A 24,984-nucleotide genomic window follows, 5' to 3' on the forward strand; every position below is an offset into this window, starting at 1 on the left:
AATTGTGTGAAACTAAAAGACTCAGTAACGTTTAAAAAGTCTTCAACTAATGGTTTATTGTTACAGAAAATATGGATATTAAAATTGCCAACAATTAAAATCCTCTCATAATGAAAACCAAATCTAGATAAAAAGTCAGCCCACTCAGAATAAAGTTGTCATTATACTTAGGTGGACAATATATTACAGCAATCAAAACCACAGAAGGTTTAATTAGAGTAAAAGCTGCGATTCAAAGCTAGAATGAGGATTACAGCTGAAATCTGTCTGCACTTAAAATTGTCCTTAAAAGTGAGACAATCCACCCTCCTCTTCCAGAAAGTCTCGGAGTGTTGATAAACTGGTGTTAAGAGGACAAAGATCAATCAAGGGCAATACATCACCCTCGCGCATAAAGTCTAGAGCGTGGAATTAAAGAAGGTCACGAAGAACAAATGTCTTATTAGATAGAGACTCCCAACAGCTGAAACAGCTGATCGGACTCAGGACGCCCCGGACAAACAGTTGAATCCACCGCCACCGAAGCACCAAATCCAGGAAATTTATGGTGCAAATGTCTTCATGTATGTAAAGGAAACATAATAGGTATTTGGAGTAGGCTGCACTGGTTTTTATATGGGGGGGGGGTGTATCAATCTCAGTAAAGAGAGACGACTGATGAATGAAATCATGATATGATCAAATGAACAAATGATGAAACGTATAGATTTTATTAAAGCATTTAGAAACATTAGACTATATGATGATTGTTTATAGAAACATTTGTTTTCCACATTTTAAATATAATACAATATGATTTAAAATATAAAGGACATAACAGTGACCAATAACAGTTGATTATTTTTGAGATGTGACATATGAAGTGTTTTAGTCAAACAGTTCAAATGTTGATAACCAGAGATGAAATCAGATGAATGTTGTTGTGTTTGAGTCTCAGATCTGCTTCACAGTGCAGAGTGTGTGTGATGGTGAACAAACTGAACTTTGATTTCAGCAGCTGGTCTTCAGTCAGTGTTTCTGTCCCCAGGAGAGACTCTCAGTCCTGCAGAGGACACAGAGACACTGAGGTACAAGATGTGAACCCAAACCCAGGATAGAGAGGCTGAGTGAATGTGGTGTAGAAGGTGTGGAGGTGGATCAGTGAGTCAGAGGAGACTGTGTAGAAGGACAGAGAGCCAGCAGGAACGTCCACATACACTGCTACTCTGTTAGAGACAGAGCAGGACGTGAGGTCTGTTCTTCTGTTATTGTGCCTGACAGAGTAACCATCTTCATCAGAGCAGTCCAGTCTCCAGGACTTATCATTATATCCAAACCAAGAGTCATCACGGCCTCCTTTCCTTCTGATTCCTCTGTAACTCACTGATATATCAACCTCTCCTCTCGTCTCGACCTCCCAGTAACAGCGACCAGTCAGACCATCTCTACACAGCAGCTGAGCCCAGCGGTCAAATCTGTCTGGATGATCAGGATATGACTGATCCTCCTTCACATCCTTGTCCAAACCTGTCACCGTCCTGTTGTTGTCAGACAGTATGAGTCTTCTGTTTACTGTGGTTTGTGTCCAGTTCCAGTTCACAGACATCTGATGGAGAGAACAAGACACAATACAGCTGCAGGTTATCATCTGATCATTTTTAACAACTTTATGACAAGAACTGAAAGAAAACCCTTCAAACGTTGATTTGATATCCAGCTGTGAGTGATGTTTTACAATCCAGTCTACCAACATGAAAGTTCTGAACATGAGAGTCAACATGTCAACAATGTCCAGCTTCTTGTCCTCGTGTTGACCCGATGAGGACAGCTGATGATCCAAATCTAGAAACATCACTGAATAAAGTCTCACTAATAAAACTGTCCCATCTCTCTCTACTCACTGTGTGGCAAGTGCAGGACAATGAAAAATACTAAAGTAAAAAAAATCTAATGTCCTCAACTCTGCTTTAGACTCTGCTTTAAACTCTGCTTTAAACTCTGCTTTAAACTCTGCTTTAAACTCTGCTTTAAACTCTGCTTTAAACTCTGCTTTAAACTCTGCTGGTCTTCTTCAGGCCTAACCCAGCAGGGTGGAAACCTTTCATTAAATATGGGAGTTTAAAGCAGTGTTGCAGACAGGCACGGCGTCATGGGTGCCTAGGCCCACCCACTTTTCAACAGGCCCACCCAAACATTTTAATTAAAAAAAAATAATACTAATATATTTTAATGATTCAGAATTATTAAAAAATGAAAAAGTATCTCATAATTTGTGCTAAAATAGGCTAAATCTTAAATAGTTTTTAACTTAATTTTAAAAAAAGTTGTTCGTCTATTAAGTGACAGTGATCTGCGCAACATTTCTAACGCGCTAGACAGCCAGCTTAGTGAACACTCGATTCCACAGTGACACCTCTGGCATCTGCAGCGGTCCTGATGTCCCCTAGTCTTCAGACTAATGACACCATCAGCGGTCCTGATGTCCCCTAGTCTTCAGACTAATGACACCATCAGCGGTCCTGATGTCCCCTAGTCTTCAGACTAATGACACCATCTGCTCGGCCACTTTCAACGATGCAGGGAAGCGCTTCAACATAACCGTGTCAGAGTCGGAGCTCGCAGTGTTTGAGCAACTCATAGAGAGGAAGAACAAAAGAGGAGAACATCTCAAAAGTCTTGTTGAAGTGATGGACATATGCAATGAGGACGTTTTCCCAAATATCCATGCTTTCCTAAAAGCTCTGATAACACTGCCGATGACATCCTGTACAGTTGAACGCGTCTTTTCCAGTGTCAGTCGGATTAAAACACCAAACAGTAACTATATGTCTGTTGACATATGAAAGAAAGCTTACAGTAACTTTCGACTTTGATGAAATCATTGACATTTTCAAGAGCAAACCCCGCCGACTACTCCTGTAATTTGTGTCAGTGTGTGTGTGTGTGTGTGTGTGTGTGTGTGTGTGTGTGTGAGGCGACCTAAAAACATGCGATGAATTCGTAGGCTACATGTTGAAAGTTAGTAACGTAGCAGAGAGAAAAAGAGGAAATGAGTCGTTCCCTGTTCGCCTCTTCTAGGCCTATTTTAGCAAGTTTAATAGTGTACCACGAGAGGATAAGAGTATGTGAAGGCTACTCTGTCTGCATTGAGATATATTAAAATAATCGATTCATAACCCGTTACAAATCACAGGCGCATTTCTATTTCTACATCAGCTTGTTATTGTTCTTTTTCCCTCATGGCCGGGTTCCCCTTGTTATGGGCGCTGTGTCTGTTGGTAATGTGATTTATTTCCTTTTGTTAAATATGGTTATAACATGAATCACACTACAGTAACAGTTTGTCTCTTTCGGAAATAACTTGAGTCTCGTTTTACACAATGACGTCAATGAACAAGTTGAATGAAAACTGTCGGCCAGTGTTGTTGATCTGTAGTGTTGAAAACATAAAAACAATTAAACTGAATTGTGAAATATTCGGCCTCCTGTTATATGAGCAGAACTACACTATGTTTGGGGGAAATATTAAATGCCTGACCACTGTTCCAGTCTATGGAGCTTTGCGTAATAGCGCAGCCAGGTACGGTGCGTAATGGAGATTCCAACGCGCTCCTCTCTGGGCAGAACCAAGGAGAGGGGTCCGATAGGGTCGTCCTATACAACGAAACGTTTGTACAATGTTTTTTTACAACATATTTAAAGAGCATCAAGCTATTGAAATCTCTATTATGTTAACACAGATAATATAACAGTATATTAGTCATTTGTATTAGGTTAAACAGTGATTTGATAACATGTTTTAATTTAAGGCCCACCCAAAATTGGTCTGGCCCATCCAAAACTGGAATCCTGGCGCCGTGCCTGGTTGCAGACATTACATGTTTTTCACTTTTGAAATACCGATATAGCTCATAGTGAGTTAAGTAGTTCCACAGTGGAGGCACCGTGTTATTGGTTGTTGATTATTTCTTTATAGTTACCTATGCCTATAATAACAACATTCACTGGTAAAGGGAGATTTAGCCAATTCACCATAATAAGTAACCTCATCTCATATTATACTTCCAGCCCCAGGAAGGGGTTAAACTAGTGTAACACACAGCTGAGTTCTCTTAGAGCAAACTTAAAACACACTCACACTTCCTCAGACCAGGTCTCAGTCTCTGTGGTCCACCATGGTCCACCCTGCAGGAAGACACAAAGACACAATCCACTTCATACTCCAGGGCTGTGGGTAATTGAAGGTTTAACATCATATTGTGAAATGAGACGGAGTGAGACTACGTGGACTCTGCAGCTTGTTCAAGTCAAAGTCAGGGCAATGCTGCTAAAGCTGTCACGGTGTGGTTACACTTAAGCTCCTACACATGATACGCAATCTGCTCTGTGTGCACCGCTAGGTAGGACGCAGAGCAAAGCACAGCGCAGGTAAACGTCATTAAGGGTGGTTAGGAAGCTATTTCCCGTTGCTAGGTAACAACATGCCATTATCTCATTGGTTGCTCGTATCAAAGGTCAGCGGCAACTGGGTAAAGTTGAAGTAATTTGAACTGTGAGTGCGGGTGGTGCAGAGGGGTTCTGCCCCCCATCATGTGTAGGCGGATTTACTCTGAGACATGACAACAGCGTTCTCTATGCCCTGGTGACAGACTGACAGGCTGGAGGTCTGGAGGGGTTTTATTTAGTTTGGTGTGTAAAATGTCTAATTAAATGACGTGTAAATAGGTTAGGTTTATGTTTCCAATTTACTTAAATTATTTAGTCAAAGAAAAGTAAACTGCCCAAAAAGGTCCCGTTTGGTATTGTTACCGAATTTCAGCTACCTGTATCGCAACAAAAGTTGACTAGGAACAATGATGTCCTGCTCCTTTCACAAGGTGGGATGTGCACACAATTATTTTTATTTTATTTAAATTTGATACGCTAAAACGGTCTGAGGCATTGGTTAACACTGGTGTCTTTAAAGGGTAACTGACCTTCGTAAAATGTAACTGTTTCCATTGATCCTCCATTGACCTCTGACTTTTAATAAATATTTGTATTTGTGTTATAAGATTGAGAACCCCTGTAATACACCTTCACTTAGATCCTCCATTGAACATTAACCAGAGTTTCTCAGTTAGTGACAAAAATAAAATAAATGAAGTCTTTGCCCGTCCATACCTGAGAGTGTCCAGTCTGCAGTTTGGATCCTCCAGTAAAGCAGAAAGCCGCTTCACTCCTGAGTCTCCTGGATGATTGTAGCTCAGGTCCAGCACTCTCAGATGGGAGGGGTTGGAGCTCAGAGCTGAGACCAGAGAAGAACAGCCTTCCTCTGAGATCATACAGCCTGAGAGACTACACACACACACACACACACACACCACACACCACACACACACACACACACACACACACACACACCACACACACACAGTTGGTCATGACAGTTCAGGGAGCAATACTTAACAATTACCTTGATGTTTAAAATGGGCGGGGCTTTACAGTCCAGCTGTACACACAAGAACTAATGTTGTGTAGCTACTTGAAAATTTAATTATCCATTAAAAAGAGAGAGAGAGATAGAAAAATCATCCATGTTTGTAATTGTTTTGCAGTTATTAAGTTCTAAAGCACAAATAAATTGATTGATCGCTCGGTTCTGCTGTTGTTGAAGCTGCCTGTATAAACCCAGCACAACTAGTCAATCACTAATTTTAGGCTCAGAGCTGAATGCTAAATGTAGCCTATTTTACATTGCGACACTATACTATTTCATATACTGTGTTTTTATACAGCAGAAAGGACTTAGAAGTTAAGTTTTTATTTTACTTGATTGTACATCTTACTGTGAGAGAGACAAGGTATTGTAAGACATGTATTGTCAAACTTTTGTTAAGAATAACAATTTACACTTTACGATCCCAGTTTGATAAAGAGCAGAACTCCAGATAACTGCTGTGGGCTTCTATGTCTCTGTCTGTGGTGTGGACATGTCTATCCTGATTCGGTCTGGTTTCCCCATATGCAGATGCAGATCCACATGGACAACTTAGTGAGACTGTCACAAAGGGGGCCGTCACATCAGCTTGAGCCTTCCTCAGCCGAGCTGCAGCCAGACAGCTCTGACTGGCTTTTAGTCGTTGCAGAGAGTTTCACAAAATAACAAAGGGCAGGACAGCCAGCTGGCCTTCTTGTTGTGGGACTATTAAGTAATATTAGCTGGCTTGTTATGTCTTGTGTCTTTGGTTCTGTTAGCAGAGTTGTTGACCCGCTAGATTTTGATTACAAGTAATGTAATCATAACATATGCACGTGTAGAAGTATCAATATTTATGACAGCAATGAAGAAGTAAATTACTAAGAAACTGTAGGGACACAAATCAAAATATATATATATCACACAATGTTGCATTAAATGTAAAGTTTGCATTACATTTCATTGTTACTCAGGTCCTAACTGAAAACCAACCTGAGAGTTTCCAGTCTGCAGTGTGGACTCTTCAGTTCAGGAGACATCAGCTCCACTCCTGAATCCTGCAGGTCGTTGTTACTCAGGTCCAGCTCTCTCAGACTAGAGGACTGGGAGCTGAGAACTGAGGACAGAGCTTCACAGCTTCTCTCTGACAGGTCACAGCCACTCAACCTAAAAGAGATTCAATAGAAAGGCCATCCAGTAATTAATATGTGAAGAAAAAACAATTTAGAGGTTCATCCTTTGCAAAGAGCTGAGCACCAACCTGAGAGTTTCCAGTCTGCAGTGTGGACTCTTCAGTCCAGGAGACACCAGCTCCACTCCTGAATCCTGCAGGTTGTTGTTACTCAGGTCCAGCTCTCTCAGACTAGAGGACTGGGAGCTGAGAACTGAGGACAGAGCTTCACAGCTTCTCTCTGACAGGTCACAGCCACTCAACCTAAAAGAGATTCAATAGAAAGGCCATCCAGTAATTAATATATGAAGAAATTAACAACCTAGAGCAGTGTTTTCCACACAGACTATTTTGTGGTGGTGAGCCACACAATTAATACTACAGCCCGCTGTAGCTTCTCTCTGTCCGCAGTCAAACGCAGTGGAACTTCCTGCCAAAATCAACACACAGGTCGTGCTGGACTACGAGGAAGATCCTTCCTGTCACCACTCTGTCTTTGGCTGGTCCCATCTGGATCAGCGGGGACCGGTGCAGCAGTGAGGTGAAGCTGTGTTCCTGCCCGGGGGAAGAGACGCTGCCGCCGGAGCTCAGATTATATGAATACAATATTGTCAGTGTGTTATTGTTGGAGTCCCGATCCGACTCCTACCAAACAAGCGATTGCGCCTGCTTTAGAAAGTTAACTTGTCGTAAATTTGCGGTAAAATGCAGTTGGGTTGTCGAGGTCAAAAGACTTATTGAAAATTGTATTGAAAGGTTTCTGTGACTGAAAAGACACGTGTTGAGGATGAGGACCAGCCAGTCTGAACCAGAGCTGAACAGTCCGACCAGTGTAATTAGTTGTGTTATTAATTTGTTTACAATATTTTCAGCCTCCAACCAGTGCTGCTCAAGGAGAAAGACAGGGTCAGGGAGAGAAAGAGATAGATTTGTTTGGTATTGAAAAATGAGTAGGAGAGGAGGACAGCATCCAAAAGCGTGTCCTCCTCATTTATTGATAAGTAATTGTTATGAAAATAAGTATCCCCCCCCACCCCCCGGTCAGACACCGCACGCTAATATGTGGGAAACACTGTTGAGGTTCATTTCATCATTTTCTAATAGCTGAACACCAACCTGAGAGTTTCCAGTCTGCAGTGTGGACTCTTCAATCCAGAGGACAGTTGCTTCATACCTGAATCCTGCAGGTTGTTGTTACTCAGGTCCAGCTCTCTCAGACTAGAGGACTGGGAGCTGAGAACTGAGGACAGAGCTTCACAGCTTCTCTTTGACAGGTTACACCCACTCAGCCTGAAAAGACATCAGCAATGCATAAGAACACAGCTTAAAGCAAAAAAACAAATTCATTTAATCTGAATAGTTGTGTGTGCACGTACAGAGCTTTGTTGGAGGCTTTGACCACTGGCAGCAGCCTCAGAAGAGCCTCCTCTGAAGCAGAGTATTTATTCAGGTCAAACACGTCCAGATCTTCTTCTGATGACAGTAAGATGAAGACCAGAGCTGACCACTGAGCAGGAGACAGTTTATCTGTGGAGAGACTTCCTGATCTCAGGGACTGTTGGATCTCCTCCACTAGAGAACCATCATTCAGCTCATTCAGACAGTGGAACAGATTGATGCTTCTCTCTGCAGACAGATTCTCACTGATCTTCTTCTTGATGTACTTAACTGTTTCCTGATTGGTCTGTAAGCTACTGCCTGGCTGTGTCATCAGACCTTGTAGGAGAGTCTGATTGGTCTGCACTGACAGACCCAGGAGGAAGCGGAGGAACAAGTCCAGGTGTCCATTTGGATTCTGTAAAGCTTTGTCCACAGCACTCTGATGGAGATGGTTTAATTTAGGTTTGACTTTTGGCAGCCGGGAAGTTGTTTGTTCTTCTGCCAGCAGGTTGACTCCAGAGTTGGTGAAGGTCAGATGGACATGAAGAGCAGCCAGGAACTCCTGAACACTCAGATGGACGAAGCAGAACACCTTGTCCTGGTACAGTCCACTCTCCTCTTTAAAGATCTGTGTGAACACTCCTGAGTACACTGATGCTGCTCTGATATCGATGCCACACTCTGTCAGGTCTGATTCATAGAAGATCAGGTTGCCTTTCTGCAGCTGCTCAAAAGCCAGTTTTCCCAGAGACTCGATCATCTTCCGGGTCTCTGGACTCCAGTGATGATCCATCTCAGATTTCTCATGATATTTAACATTCAGTTTGGACTGAACCACCAGGAAGTGGATGTTCATGTCAGTCAGGGTCTTGGGCAGCTGTCCTCCCCCTCTGGTCTTCAACATCTTCTCCAGAACTGTAGCAGTGATCCAGCAGAAGACTGGGATGTGGCACATGATGTGGAGGCTTCGTGATGTCTTAATGTGGGAGATGATTCTGCTGGCCTGCTTCTTGTCTCTGTATCTCTTACTGAAATAATCCTCCTTCTGTGGGTCAGTGAATCCTCTGACCTCTGTCACCATGTCAACACATGCAGGAGGGATCTGATTGGCTGCTGCAGGTCGTGTGGTTATCCAGAGGCGAGCAGAGGGAAGCAGATTCCCCCTGATGAGGTTTGTCAGCAGCACACCCACTGAGGTGGACTCTGTAACATCAGTCAGGATCTCAGTGTTGTGGAAGTCCAGAGGAAGTCGACACTCATCCAGACCGTCAAAGATGAAGACCACCTGGACCTCTTCAAACCTGCAGATTCCAGCTTCTTTGGTTTCACTAAAGAAGTAATCAACAAGTTCCACCAAGCTGAACTTTCTCTCTTTCAGCACATTCAGCTCTCTGAAGGTGAATGGGAATATGAACTGGATGTCCTGGTTGGCTTTGCCTTCAGCCCAGTCCAGAGTGAACTTCTGTGTTAAGACTGTTTTCCCGATGCCAGCCACTCCCTTTGTCATCACGGTTCTGATTGGTTCATCTCTTCCAGGTGGGGCTTTAAAGATGTCTTCACATCTGATTATTGTTTCTGGTCTGTCTGGTTTCCTGGATGCTGTTTCAATCTGTCTGACCTCATGTTCTTCATTGACCCCTGCAGCCCCTCCCTCCATGATGTAGATCTCTGTGAACATCTGATACAGAAGGGTTGGGTTTCCTGCTTTAGCAATCCCCTCAAACACACACTGGAACTTCTTCTCCAGGTTGGACATGAGTTTGGGGCGGCATCCTGCAACACGGGTTTCTGAACAACCTAACAAACAAACAAATTAAATTAACAGAATCTAAACATGTGAGGCTGCTTTCAAAACTTGATTTGATGCAATGTGTGCAGTTTTGTTACAGCATAGTTTGGAAAATATACACTTTTACACATTTTTCCTCCATTTCATCTTTCTGTCAAGATTAATGTGCTAACATCCTCTTACTAATCTGCAGACGGTCAGCCAGCTCCTCCTGCTTCATTCTCCTCAGGAAGTGCAGTGTGATCTTCAGAAATGCTTCTCTGCTGCTCCTCCTCTGCTTTTTATCCTCACCCTCCAAAACCTCCTCATCCTCCCTCTGACTCTCTAAGCATTCTGGGTAATCTGGAGTCAGAGCCTTCTGAATCTTCTTCAGCTCGTTCTTTACAAAAGTGACGATGTTCTTCTCCAGCAGCTGGACCAGAATGATAAAGTCAACATTTAGTTTAAAGAACTCAACATGTGATTCATCTCTCAGTCTGAAGGCCTGCTGGTTTGAAAAGAGCAGCATGGAGACTATTGGGATCTGAATGGTAGTTCATCATTTAATCTGTAGATAATAATGAAAATATTCTTTTAATATGTACACACCATAAATATGGAGTCCAGGTCTGTTTGCTGCTGCAGGTCAGACTGACCACTGAGGCCCTCTGAGCTCTCCTGGTGAACTCTGTAGAGAAAACATCAAGTTTAAGAACATTTAATGATCTGTGCACAGTCCTGATGATGACACAATGGCAACTGTGGCTCTTTAGGAGTGTTATGTGGTTCAGGACTAGGATTGGGTATCGTTTGGGTATCTTCATCAGCGCTATGGTCTGACAATTCGAGACTAAGGGCAAAGAGACAATACGGGAATACTGTGGATTCTATCTACCATAGCTCCAACACCGGAACATGTTGTCTGGACTAAGAACCATCACAGACTACAAGAGGAAACCTGCAGGGCTCAGGTAACCTGAACCTGATGGCCAAGCTCTTAAGGTGTCTGCAGATCAACTGAAAAAGTCTTCAGAGACATTTTCAACCTCTCACTGCTACAGTCTGTAGTCCTCCCATGATTCAAGAAGGCGACTAAGGGCGGACTGGCCATTGGAGGTTCTGGAGATTTTCTGAACAGCCGGCCCATCCCAGGCCAAATCGGCGGTCTTATTTCAATTTCAGGTTTGAGAAAGAATATGCATTTATTACGCTATTATAACAATGACATCCTAAACTCATTACTATATGCTGATAATTCTCGGCTTTAACAACTTTACAAGTCTGTCCACACCACATTCTGGGATGGAAGAATGTGCTCTGGTTTATTGGCATTTCTTTAAACCAAGCACAATCGTTTTCAGTGGTGCTAATCTGTCTGGTGGTTCTGGTCCCGGTATCACTGGGGATCAGATTAAAATTACAATTTGTCAAATCAAGACCATGAAGCTCTGAGAGAGTCAGATAATAACAAAGTTCAGTTATAAATTATTACCTTCCATTAACAGCCTGTCCAACTTTAATGTTGTAAGGATAACCCATAGACCAGTTACTCTTCATGGACACACAGCTGGGTCCAGGTCCTAAACTCTGGATCTCTCTTCCTCTCAACATAAGAGCAGCTTCCTCTATTCAGCGCTTTAAATCACTTTTCAAAACTAATCTTTTCGCACTGGCTTTTAAAAGAAGCTGAGCTGTGACATTTCATTGTTGTTATTGATTTGAGTAAAGTTTTTATCTGTTGTCTGTTTTTATTGTTTTGGCATATTCTGTTTTTTTCGGTTATTTATTATGCTTTTATCTTATGTTATCTATATTTGTACCGTACTTTGGGGCAGTAATGACTGTTTGTAAAAAGGCTATATAAATAAACTTTGACCTTTGACCTTGATATATATAGTTCTCATGGACTGACATGGATGCATCAGCCTAAGGACAGACGCAAAGTAAATATGTGATGTGTTATGACGCACATTTAATGCACCACAAGATTTTATTGTCAAGACTCGAGTCCTGTGCAGGCATTAAAGGCACAGCTCTGAAGTGGTTTCAGTCATATCTGACAGACAGGTCTTTTTCTGTAATCCTCAGGCCTTTCTACTTAAATAAAGCCCCGATTGACAGCGGGGTGCCTCAAGGCTCAATTTTAGGCCCAGTCTTGTTCTTGCTGTATATGCTGCCCCTGGGATCAATCTTCCTAAAATACAACATTTCCTTTCACTGCTTTGCAGAGGTGGTCCGGGCATCTGGTGAGGATGCCTCCTGGTCGCCTCCCTAGGGAGGTGTTCCAGGCACGTCCAGCTGGGAGGAGGCCCAGGACTAGGTGGAGAGATCATATCTCCAACCTGGCCTGGGAACGCCTCAGGATCCCCCAGTCGGAGCTGGTTGATGTGGCTCGGGAAAGGGAAGTTTGGGGTCCCCTGCTGGAGCTGCTGCCCCCACGACCCGATACCGGATAAGCGGATGAAGATGGATGGATGCTTTGCAGATGACGTCCAAACGTTACCTACCTTTAAATACCAAAACAAACTCAGTTGAAGCTCTGAGAAAACGCCTACATGACATAAAAGACTGGATGTCAATGAATTTTTTAAACATAAATGATAATAAAAAACTGAAGTTGTAATTTTGGAGGAGCCCGAGGTTTCTGGTTTTAACAGTGCTCTTAGTCCAATATTCTCAAACTGCTGCCCATTTGTAAAAGGTCTTGGTGTTTTAATTGACAGTTCTTTTAAACTTGATAAACAGATTAGCTCAGTGGTAAAAAACAAGCTTCTTTCATCTCAGACTTCTTGGGAAGGTCGAGCCTTACCTGTCCCATAGCCACCTGGAGACAGGTGTGCATGCCCTGATCTAAAATCCCCTGGACTACTGTAACTCATTGTACTTTGGCCTTGATCAGTCTTCAGTTCACCGATTACAGTTAGTCCAGAATGCGGCTGCACGCCTGCTGACAGGAAACCACATCACCCCCGTTCTGTTGTCTCTCCACTGGCTGCCTGGCGTTTTTAGAATCCATTTTGAGATCTTATTGTTTGTTTTTAAATCTCTTAATGGGCTGGCACCATCATATTTATCTGATATGCTGATTTTGCATTCTCCAGTCAGAGCACTCAGGTCCAGGACCAGATGCTTTTAGACTGTCCCAGATCCAGACTGAAAACCAGAGGGGACCAAGCTTTCTCAGTAGCAGGTCCTAATCTCTGGGTCTCTCTTCCTCTCAACATTAGAGCAGCTTCCTCTATTCAGAGCTTTAAATCACTTTTAAAGACTCATCTTTTTGCACTGGCTTTTAACAGAAGCTGAGCTGTGACATTTTATTGTTGTTATTGTTTTGAGTAAAGTTTTTATCTGTTGTCTGTTTTTATTGTTTTTGGCATATTCTGTTTTAGAAGGTTTTTTCTGGTTATTTATTATGCTTTAGTCTTATGTTATCTATATTGGTACCGCACTTTGGGGCAGTAATGACTGGTTGTAAATATGCTATATAAATAAACTTTGACCTTTGACCTTGATATATATAGTTATCACGGCTTGACGTGGATGCATCAGCCTAAGGACAGAAGCAAAGCAATAAACGCCCGTTCCAAAGGACCAACCTGTGTCTGTGTTGTTGTGAAGAGAGCTAAAGTCATAAAATTAATTTTTAAAATCTTACCTTTCATCAACAGCTTGTTCATCTTTAAAGTCAATAAGACGACCTATAGACCAGTCACTCTTCATGGACACACAGCTGGGTCCAGGTCCAGGTTTCTGCTGCTGCATCCTGATACAAACAAAGACCGTGGATCAGTTACTATTGTGTTCTCATCTCAACTCATACTCAAAAAGTAATGTGTTTGTGGCCGGTTAGCTCGGTTGGTAGAGTAGGAGCACATATGTAGAGGTTCAGGGTTAGAGTCCGACTTGTGATGGTCTTCCCCCTCTCTCTCCCCTATCATGAGCTGTCCTATCATTAAAGTATTGCCCATTGAAGAATCTTTAAAAAATAAAAGCAATCTCATCAAAGTGTGCCTTCTTTAGGTAGGGAGTGAGTCCTTACCCCAAATAAAGGAGTTTAAATTTTGGTGTGATGGAGAGCTTTTGTTTTTGTTTGTCAGTATGTGCGTATGTTTGGGGTGTATTTTTTTTTTTTTTTTTTTATTATTCCCCTCAAGCTGTTTTGTTAATTGTCTTGTCTAAATGTGAATGTACTGTATATTTTCTTTGCCTTTAGGGACCCCCTCGAAAACGAGATGTCACATCTCAAGGGATTATTCCTAATAAAGAATTTCTAATCCCTTGGGTTCTTGTTCGCGAGTGAGGGGACTATGGAGCGTGAGATTGGTCGGAGAATCGGAGCAGCGGGGGGGGGGTATTACATTCTGTTTATCGCAGCGTTGTGATGAAAAGGAGCTGAGCCAGAAGGCAGAGCTCTCGATCTACCGGTCAGTGTTGGTTCCTACCCTCACCTATGGTCATGAAGGCTGGGTCAGGACACAAAGAACCAGATCAAGGGTACAACCCAAAATGGGTTTTTCTCAGGAGGGGGGGCTGGCGTCTCCCTTGGAGATAGGGTGAGGACCTCAGTCATCCGAGAGGAGCTCGGAGTAGAGCCGCTGCTCCTTTACGTCAAAAGGAGCCAGTTGAGGTGGTTCGGGGGTCTGGTGAGGATGCCTCCCGGGCGCCTCCCTAGGGAGGTGTTCCAGGCACAACCAGCTGGGAGGCGGCCTCGGGGAAGACCCAGGACTAGGTGGAGGGACGTCCAGCTGGGAGGAGGCCTCGGGGAAGACCCAGGACTAGGTGGAGGCATGTCCAGCTGGGAGGAGGCCTCGTGGAAGACCCAGGATAGGTGGAGGCGTCCAGCTGGGAGGAGGCCTCGGGGAAGACCCAGGACTAGGTGGAGGGACGTCCAGCTGGGAGGAGGCCTCGTGGAAGACCCAGGACTAGGTGGAGGGACGTCCAGCTGGGAGGAGGCCTCGGGAAAGACCCAGGACTAGGTGGAGGGGCGTCCAGCTGGGAGGAGGTCTCGGGGAAGACCCAGGATTAGGTTTTTTAAATTATATCTCCATCCTGGCCAGAGAACGCCTCAGGATCCCCCAGTCGGAGCTGGTTGATGTGGCTCAGGAAAGGGAAGTTTGGGCTCCCCTACTGGAGCTGCTGCCCCCGATACCGGATAAGTGGATGAAGATGGATGGATGATCAAAGATGTTCTCTCATCTCAGTCGTTGGCTCTTATTTGACTAATAAAGTAAGAAGTTGTAGGCGTACACTGTGAAGTTACTGCTAACATGATATACTGTTGAGTCCTACATGAGACTACAAAGATCTGGATCCAGACCTGATTCTTCTTCTCAGGAGGGTCATTAAATTAACTTTTAATTCTTACCTTCCACCAGCAGCACCTTGTCCACCTTTAAAGTCAATAAGACAACCCACAGACCAGTCACTCTTCATGGACACACAGCTGGGTCCAGGTCCAGGTTTCTGCTGCTGCATCCTGATACAAACAAAGACCGTGGATGAGTTACTATTCACCAAAATGTAATGTGATGAAAGATGGCGTCTCATCTCAGTAGATAAGCAGTGGTTGTCTCTTTGCTGCGTATTCCAGTAAGAAGTTCTTATTAACTAGATATTGAGAGGGAATCCTGATGGAGGAGTGATGTGAGTGCTGAGCTCTAACATGGAGAAGAGTCCATCATCATCTCACCTCTGAGCTTTGGTCTGGCTGTCATGGTCCCCCCACAGACAGGGTTTTTTAGAGGGAGGGGCTCCCTCCTCTCTGTCCTCACACTGACTCATAGCAGAGTCCACACCTGCTGGGAGACATCACCTCTGTTACTATGACAACCTTTTCATCCCAGGACACATTAGTCTCTCATTCCTCTCCAACATGTCCCAGATGCTGTAGAAAACAGTGAGTCAGCTGATCTTTCCTTCAGACACACACAAACCAAGTCGGTCTCAGTAGTTGGAAGATGGCTGTGGTTTAAATATAATGCATCATGGATCTAAGTTATTGGACAAGTTCTGACACATCCTTCATTTTTCACTGATGATTTAAACCTCTTGTAGTCTTTTGGCCCAATTTGACCCATTTTCAAAAAACATTTATATCAGAAATATGGTTTTATTTCCAGAAATGAACATGATGGTTCCATGTAACCCTCTTCTCTAGTAAAATGAAGGATCTGTACGCTACTTTCATTGGACTTTGGGTGTTTTATTCCGTTGTAAAGCATATTTCTGCTTTTTAAACTAAAAAATTCGGAAATTGACTGTGAATTCCAAGAATAAGTGAAAAACTTGTTTCAGTTGGTAGAAGTGTGAAAAAAGCGTGAAAATACTTTAAAAAATAACTGAAAAATAAATAAAACTCAAGCAAAAAGTGCCTGAAGCCTAGGGGGAAACAAATGTTGAAAAAAGTGTAAATGTCTTAATCTGGGAGGACAACACAGGGGTTAAGGTCCCCCATCAGATGATGGAGTTCTACTATCTGTCCACTAGATGGAGCTAACTGACCATCTAATGAGCTAAAGATCAGCAGCTTGTGCAGCAGCAGGGATCTCTCCAAGTGGCCTCCTGGTGATGTTTCCTGTTACCAGAGACTGTAAAACAATAAGCTGTTACATAATGTCTAGGGCTCAGAGGAAATGGAAGAAGAACTAATGACTGTATCTGATACGGCCTGTCAAAGACCCTAAGGCCCGTCAAAGACCCTAATACCTGTCAAATCTGACTCCACAATTTATTAATAATTCCCACATCTCCTTTTATCGGATTTACGTTTGCCAGAACACATGGTTTCAGCATTTAAGTTACATAACACAAACAATCGTGGGTACACCGTCCAACACGTGTACCCCCCACTGACCATTTCCCTGATGTTTCATCCTCTCTAGCTTGAAGGATCTCCTCCTCTCCTCCTCTCTCCCGGGAGATGTTCCTCCAGCACACACACATGATCCAGCCCCCCCATTTCATGCCTTCATGCTGCATAGTGGAACTTTGCTGGACTAGTATGGTGATCATGCTTTCTGTGTGTCTTGGACTATGGCGTACACACACACACACACACAATATTATAATGAGAGTAAAGCTTACACAAAACACATTCCTTTATATGGAACTCCCAGTTTGAACTGACTAACTAAATGTCGGCCTCTACATCGACAGAGAAAAGGAACGTGCCCTCCATTTCTCATGACTACATAGACTTTAATACTAAGATCCACACATCTAGACTTTCTACAGCTTTTACTTTGATACACTAAATACATTTAGCTCATAATACTTGTGTATTTAACTCAATAGACCTTTAACTTGTACTGTTCTGACACACAGCTGTTAGGATTAATCCCTGTTCCAGTTAACCCTAACCAAGCTCAACTCTTCTCCAACAAAACACATTTTACAGTTTAATGAAAGATCAAAAATCAGCTGAAAAGTGGAACTTACCTGATGTTTAACGTGGGGAAACATCTGCGTCACAACAAGACAAAGTAAAAGTAAGAAACTGCTGCCTAACAAAGAGCAGGGCGTTCACCAGGGAGAGAGGAAGGAAGTGGGGGGGGGGGGGGGGGGGGGGGGGAGAGATCTGGATTCAGTTCCACAGTCTTCCACATAGTTTAACTTAGTATCAGATATCATTTAGAAGCCTACATCATAAAACAGCAACTCAGAATATCAATATATGCTATAATACAGTAATACAGACCACCTTCAGTCCTGTCCCCCTTTGTCAGCAGAGCTACATTTGACTTGTTAACCCTTGTTTTGTCCTTCGGGTCACAGGGACTTGTTTAGTTTATTTAACAGGTTTGAGTGGAGGACGGGTCTCTGGGACCCCGGAGGACAACACACGGGTTAAATATGGATTTAGGATTCACTCCATCATGGTCAGCTCCTGTTGTTAAAGCAGATGGTGATTCTGTTTGTGTTACCGCTAACCCCCCTTACCATAACACCTTTAACCCCCCTAACCCTAACACCCTTAACTCCCTTAACACCCTAACCCGGTCACGGGACAGCCATGGGTCAACGGTTTGCACCGTCACACGCCAACATTTACATGAGCGAGTGGGAGCAAGAGGCACTGGCCAAATGTCCACACCAACCCCTTCTCTACCTCTGTTTCCTGCATGATATCTTTGGTATTTGGACACACGACAGCTCCCTCTTCCCAGATTTTATCAAAACCCTTTAACCCCTTTATCAAAACAACCATTCCTAGATTCAGCACAGGCTAATTTTCTGAATACCACAGTCTTTTTTCAGCCAATCAGTCCATGACATAGTTGCCTCTTCACCAAGGTTTATTTCAAACCAACTGACACACATGCACTCCTCCACAGTAACAGCTACCACCCAAAACACACGTTTAAAGGTATCATCAAATCTCAAATGATCAGATTCCACCAACTCTCTTCCCGCTCACAAGACTTCCAGACAGCTATCACCACTTCATTCACAAGCCTCAGGACCAGAGGTTAGAGCAAACGGTTTCTCCGCTCTGTCAAGAACAGTACAATGGCCGCCCTCGTCCGCACTCGCTCTATCTATTTTCCTACACCAGTCCAGATCCCTTACCTTGATGGGGTAACGCATCTTACTCTCCCACCTGCACTTCCCCACCCTGAACAGGATAGGATTTCCATCCCCTATCCCTTACCCAACCCTAACCCCAACCACCCCAACGTGGGCCTACACCACACCCCCTACCCTCTACCTAACCCTAACCCTTGTCTTTCCCCCTACCCTAACAAGGGTTTGTGTCCCATCCCCCACTTTGACATTGCTGACCTCAACCCTAATTGTCTCTCCCCCTACCCTAACCAGGGTCTATATCCCATCCCCCACCCTGCACCCCATCCTGACCCTAACCCTAATTGTCTCTCCCCCTACCCTAACCAGGGTCTATATCCCATCCCCCACCCTGCACCCCATCCTGACCCTAACCTTAATTGTCTCTTCCCCCAACCCTACCTTTCCCCTGGGGGCGTGGCCCTGTCTGAGCTGTCACACAAAACATCATCCAATCCACCAGTTTCTAATCTTCCAATCACCCAGAAAGTCATCCTGTTTGTGTCCACCTATTCCCAACGCACTACCAGATTACGCCACCACATCAAACACAATTACTCCAGCCTAAAATTGCAACACCAAGCCTTTCAGAACTACAATACCATCTCTGCTTACCGAAGAAACAAAAATCTTCTAGGATTATTTGTCTGTTCTCAGTATACAGACCATAAACCTGCAACCAATACACAATCTTGAACCCACACAGTCAGACATCCAACCCCATTCTTCAATCCTACTCCCTTAACAGCAGCAATAAAGTCTACATCCTCACATGCACCACCTGTAACAAACACTACATAGGAGAAACTAAGCACACCATACTCAAATGCCTCAAACAACATCTGTACAACACTGGGGAAGGTAAACTCACCACACCCTTAGTCGAACACTTCCAACAGCACTCCACTAATCCCCTCATCATCTCTGGACTGGAATCTAATGACCGTTGGCCCGTGGGGCGGAGAAAGAGGGCAGAGAAAATCTGGATTCACCATCTCAAAACCACCATTCTCGCAGGTCTGAACGACATATAATGTTCCTAAAACATAACCTCCCCCCACCGTTACTTTAGAATTCCCCTCCATAAGTTAATTTGCCGTCGCCTTGCCCTCCCCCCTTCTTATGTCCCTGACCTGGGAGAGCGGGGCTCAATCTCAGGCCAGGGACATCAACACTTCCTCCACCCTATCTCCTCTTCTCCCATTTTACATATTTTCTAAATATCTAACCCAATTAATATCTTTGTTAAATCGTCTATTTGTACATTTTTTATTTAAATTACCAACCTGATGTGGTTTGCATGCTTTTTTAGATAGTTTTCCAAGCACTTATATTTATTGTTTTTGCATGTCTTTTAACATTTTTATTAATTTACTTATATCTTTTTATCATGTATTTTTTTATTTATTAATTCCAGTGCCAGCTGGAGGTGTGACATGATTTTACAGCCCCTTTATTTACTCAGCACTTATATTTATTGGACCTTTTCAATGTGTGCATGCCAATAGTGTTACCCTTTGCTTTATATTATAATGAAGGACTGGAGGGCTTATCTTAGCCCTTCTTCCAGACCTCCAGTGACTGTCTTGTTTACCATTTTTTCATCTTCTGGTCTATTACGTATATCTTTCTCCTTTCTCCCGATAAAATCCATTCCATTCATACCTTAAACACTCTGGTCCCCTTCCTTTCTAAAATGTACACCCATACCTCGATACAGCCCCTTGCCAATGATTTCCCTCTGTTCTGCGGCCCATTGGTGTTACCATGCCTGGGGTTTGTACCCCACGCCTCCGAGTTCTGGGGGAGGCAGAGCTGCCCCTACACTACCAGTCCATCTGCCAGGTGCAAAAACGCAGCCCATCTATTGAAGTAAATTATAAAACCCAAAAATCTCAGACCTCCATCTACCTCTTTTTCTTTCAGATTAATAGGCCAGTGCCAAAAAATTAAAACCCTTAGACCTTAAGTCCTAACCCAACCCTTATCCCTAACGCTAACCCTTCTAACCCTACCACCCCTAACCACCCTAACTCTAACACCCTGAACCTTAACACCTCTAAACTTAACACCACTACATACAGGCACACACGTATTTGTACATATATATACTGTATATATACAGTATATATACAGTATATATATATATATATATATATATATATATATATATATCCACACATGTATATTTCCCTATTCCTATCCCCACAGACGTTGCATCAGCGTGGCTTGTTAGATTCTACTCTGCCGGGGCTTCCAGGTTGTTTTGGGGCTGATGTGTTTGAGCTGTTGCTCTAGTACGGTTATGAATGTGAGATGATTAAATTGTTCCAGTGTTGTTGCAGTGAAGTATTGTTGCGTTTGCACGAGTGAAAGATCTGAGGACTTCTTTTAACACAGCTACGGCTCAATGTGGAGACATCTTTGATTATGGATTTCCCAGGAAGTTCTCTGTGAAAAGCAAAGGCAACTGGACTTAAAACTCCTTAAAGGCCTCTCATCCCAAAGACCTAGTCCAGTTCTGATCCAGAAACCTTTTGGATGGGAGGCAGAACATCTTTTATTTCTTAGAAGATATGAGAGAAGTTGGATTTAGAAAAACTTTTCATGACCTTTTTTTTTTTTTTTTTTTTTTTTTTACAGCTGATGATCTTATAAACTATTGAACACAGAATATTACAGACTTTTAAAATCCTTTTAACCCTCGTGTTGTCTTCCCGTCAAAATTGAAAATGAACACTTTTGTTGATGCTTTTTTCAATTTGTCGCCTATACATCGACAGAGAAAAGGATCGTGCCCTCCATTTCTCATGACTACATAGACTTTAATACTAAGATTCACACATCTAGACTTTCTACAGCTTTTACTTTGATACACTAAATACATTTAGCTCATAATATTTATGTATTTAACTCAGTAGACCTTTAACTTGTACTGTTCTGACACACAGCTGTTAGGATTAATCCCTGTCACAGTTCACCCTAACCAAGCTCAACTCTTCTCCAACAAAACACATTTTACAGTTTAATGAAAGATCAAAAATCAGCTGAAAAGTGGAACTTACCAGATGTTTAACGAGGGGGAAACATCTGCTTCACAACAAGACAAAGTGAAAGTAAGAAACTGCTGCCTCACAAAGAGCAGGGCGTTCACCAGGGAGAGAGGAAGAGGAAGTGGGGGGGAGGGAGAGAATCTGGATTCAGTTACACAGTCTTGGCCTGAACGCATCACAATAATCTCATATCAAATATTACATCACACAGGGGACATGTTACTGCCATGAGAACTCTTACATTAACACAGTATATCAGTATATAGAGTATAGAACAGTGGATCAATAAAACATAGTTTAACTTAGTATCAGATATCATTTAGAAGCCTACATCATAAAACAGCAACTCAGAATATCAATATATGCTATAATACAGTAATACAGACCACCTTCAGTCCTGTCCCCCTTTGTCAGCAGAGCTACATTTGACTTCTTAACCCTTGTTTTTTCCTTCAGGTCACAGGGACTTGTTTAGTTTATTTAACAGGTTTGAGTGGAGGACGGGTCTCTGGGACCCCGGAGGACAACACACGGGTTAAATATGGATTTAGGATTCACTCCATCATGGTCAGCTCCTGTTGTTAAAGCAGATGGTGATTCTGTTTGAGTTAAGGCTAACCCTAACACCCCTAACCCCCCTAACCCTAATACCCCCAACCCTATGACCCTTAACACCGCTAACCCTAACCCCCTAACCCTAACATCCCTAAAACCCCCTAACATTGTTAACACCCCTAACACCCTAACTCTAACTCATTTTAACCCATTTTCCAGTTTGATGAAACTAACAGATCAGAAATCAGCTGAAAAGTTTTACTCACCAACAGTTTAACCTGGAGGAAACATCTGGGTCACAACACAGGACGGAGTGGAGGACCAGAGGAAGACTTAGACCTTTAATGTCCCTTATCAAGACACCTGATCACCAGCAACAGGACACACCTACACACACACACACACACACACACACACACACACACACAGATCCAAAGGGCAACATTATGATTAATGAGAGAAAGGTTGAACATTAACACTCTTCATCACAGGCAGATAAGTTGGACACATGAAGATGGTTGACAGAGACGTAGTATTCATCCTCGGCCCTTTAAGACAGAGACGTAGTATTCATCCTCAGCCCTTTAAGACAGAGACGTAGTATTCATCCTCAGTCCTTTAAGACAGAGACGTAGTATTCATCCTCAGCCCTTTAAGACAGAGACGTAGTATTCATCCTCAGTCCTTTAAGACAGAGACGTAGTATTCATTCTCAGTCCTTTAAGACAGAGACGTAGTATTCATCCTCAGCCCTTTAAGACAGAGACGTAGTATTCATCCTCAGTCCTTTAAGACAGAGACGTAGTATTCATCCTCAGTCCTTTAAGACAGAGACGTAGTATTCATCCTCTGCCCTTTAAGACAGAGACGTAGTATTCATCCTCAGCCCTTTAAGACAGAGACGTAGTATTCATCCTCTGCCCTTTAAGACAGAGACGTAGTATTCATCCTCGGCCCTTTAAGACAGAGACGTAGTATTCATCCTCGGCCCTTTAAGACAGAGACGTAGTATTCATCCTCAGCCCTTTAAGACAGAGACGTAGTATTCATCCTCGGTCCTTTAGTAAATAAGTAAACTTTATTTATAACGCACCTTTCACAGACTAGAAGGTCACAAAGAGCTTTACAGTAAAAACAAATAAACAGCAACACATAAAACACTGAGCCATGTTGCTCGTTAACAGCTCGTCTATAAAGACGTCTTCAGGTGTTTTTAAAAGTTTCTACAGAATCCAAAGCTCTCAAAGCTAAAGGAGAGAGGTCCAGAGCCTTGGATCCACCACAGAAAAGACTCGATCACCTCTGGTTTTAAAACGTGTTCTGGGGACAGGTAGAAGGTCTGAAGACCTCAGAGAGAGACCAGGAGTGTGGGGGGGCAATAGATCCTGGATGTAAGTGGGAGCTCGACCATGCAAGGCTCTATAAGTAGAGATTAAAATTTTTATAATTCTCTCTAAAACCTACTGGTAGCCAATGAAGAGCCTTAAGCCCCGGAGGGATGTGGATCTCCTGCTGGTCTCAGACTAAAGTCCTGCTGCTGGTTCTGAACAACTTGCAGTTTGTCCATAGATGATTTGTTTAAACAAGTGGACAGGACATTACAATAATCCAAACGTGAAGAAATAAAAGCAGAGACCAACCCTGGCAGCAAGAACTCAGGGTCCACCTGCCCTGCAGCTCAGGACCAGATCAGACCCGGACTCACTCCTCTTATTTTAACAGCCCGACCTTAAAGAGTTCTTCAGGTTCTGCAGAACGACAAACTACGTTTCTGGAAAAAAGACACAAAAGAAAAACTACTAAAATATTGTACTCAAGTAAAAGTACCAATACTTTGATGAAATATTATTTCAGTACAAGTAAAAATACCTTTATGGAAAATTACTCAAGTAATAAACAGTTCATTTAAAATGTACTTTAAGTAAAGGTTACTTAGTTACATTAAAAAACTGTAAAATGGGGGGGGGGGGGGGGTCACTCCCATGTAGTGAAAATAGGACAAGGGGTCATAAATAAAATATTTTGTTTTTATTAAAGAAAAATCTATAGAAATGCATACATATTTAATAATGTGGATCCATTATTATCATTAACAGATATCACACATGACCTTTAAGACTCTTAGAAAGGTTTAATGTGCAGTTTTAGTTCAGACCGTCCCATAAAACGTCTTCAGACAGTCGTTTTAACGTGAAAGTACCAAACATGGTTAGTTCTGAGGGCCGTCCTTCTTTTCTTCACAAACATAAACAGTTATAATGCTAATCACCCAGACTAGCAGCTAGCTTCTACAGCTAATGTCCACAGCCCAGACTAGCAGCTAGCTTCTACAGCTAATGTCCACAGCCCAGACTAGCAGCTAGCTTCTACAGCTAATGTCCACAGCCCAGACTGGCAGCTAGCTTCTACAGCTAATGTCCACAGCCCAGACTAGCAGCTAGCTTCCACAGCTAATGTCCACAGCCCAGACTAGCAGCTAGCTTCCACAGCTAATGTCCACAGCCCAGACTAGCAGCTAGCTTCTACAGCTAATGTCCACATCCCAGACTAGCAGCTAGCTTCTACAGTTAATGTCCACAGCCCAGACTAGCAGCTAGCTTCTACAGCTAATGTCCACAGCCCAGACTAGCAGCTAGCTTCTACACCTAATGTTCACAGCCCAGACTAGCAGCTAGCTTCTACAGCTAATGTCTACAGCCCAGACTAGCAGCTAGCTTCTACTGCTTATGTTCACAGTAGGGTGACCAGACGTCCCCGGCTGGAAATATTAAGACTTTCTATGTTGAAATATAAAAAATAAGAACTTTTTATCTTGAAATATTAGGACTTTTCATCTTGAAACATTCCCCTCTAACGTTTAGTGGAGTGGAGTATGGAGTAGCAGCAGGTGTGGGTCTTGGATCAGACCTTGGCGGGGGGAGGGGGGGCTCAGCCCCTAATGAGAACAGTTCTAGGTCTAGTGTCCCCGTTTTACGTTTTACAAAAATAAAAACATTACTTGTTTTGGAGGTAAATACACTTCTGAGCTGAAAATGTCCCCGGATTTTGGCTGAGAAAT

General features: G+C 43.0%; 1 protein-coding gene and 1 long non-coding RNA gene across 2 annotated transcripts; one reads left to right on the plus strand and one right to left on the minus strand.

The window, feature by feature from the left end:
* Positions 1-730: 730 nt before the first annotated feature.
* On the minus strand, positions 731-16,016 carry LOC116678939 (NLR family CARD domain-containing protein 3-like). Its single transcript, XM_032508674.1, is given in 13 exon segments — positions 731-1,555; positions 1,557-1,585; positions 4,118-4,164; positions 5,143-5,316; positions 6,431-6,604; positions 6,699-6,872; positions 7,725-7,898; positions 7,985-9,785; positions 9,961-10,189; positions 10,366-10,444; positions 13,412-13,519; positions 15,122-15,232; positions 15,446-16,016. Coding segments are annotated over 13 exon segments (3,711 nt in total). The 5' UTR covers positions 15,538-16,016; the 3' UTR covers positions 731-1,036.
* Positions 3,352-7,343, plus strand: LOC116678940 (uncharacterized). Its single transcript, XR_004329412.1, has 3 exons — positions 3,352-3,364; positions 5,833-5,836; positions 7,240-7,343. It is a non-coding gene; the product is annotated as an uncharacterized LOC116678940 (long non-coding RNA).
* Positions 16,017-24,984: the final 8,968 nt, after the last annotated feature.

Source organism: Etheostoma spectabile, unplaced genomic scaffold (genome assembly GCF_008692095.1).
Source record: "Etheostoma spectabile isolate EspeVRDwgs_2016 unplaced genomic scaffold, UIUC_Espe_1.0 scaffold00008740, whole genome shotgun sequence".
NCBI lineage: Eukaryota > Metazoa > Chordata > Actinopteri > Perciformes > Percidae > Etheostoma > Etheostoma spectabile.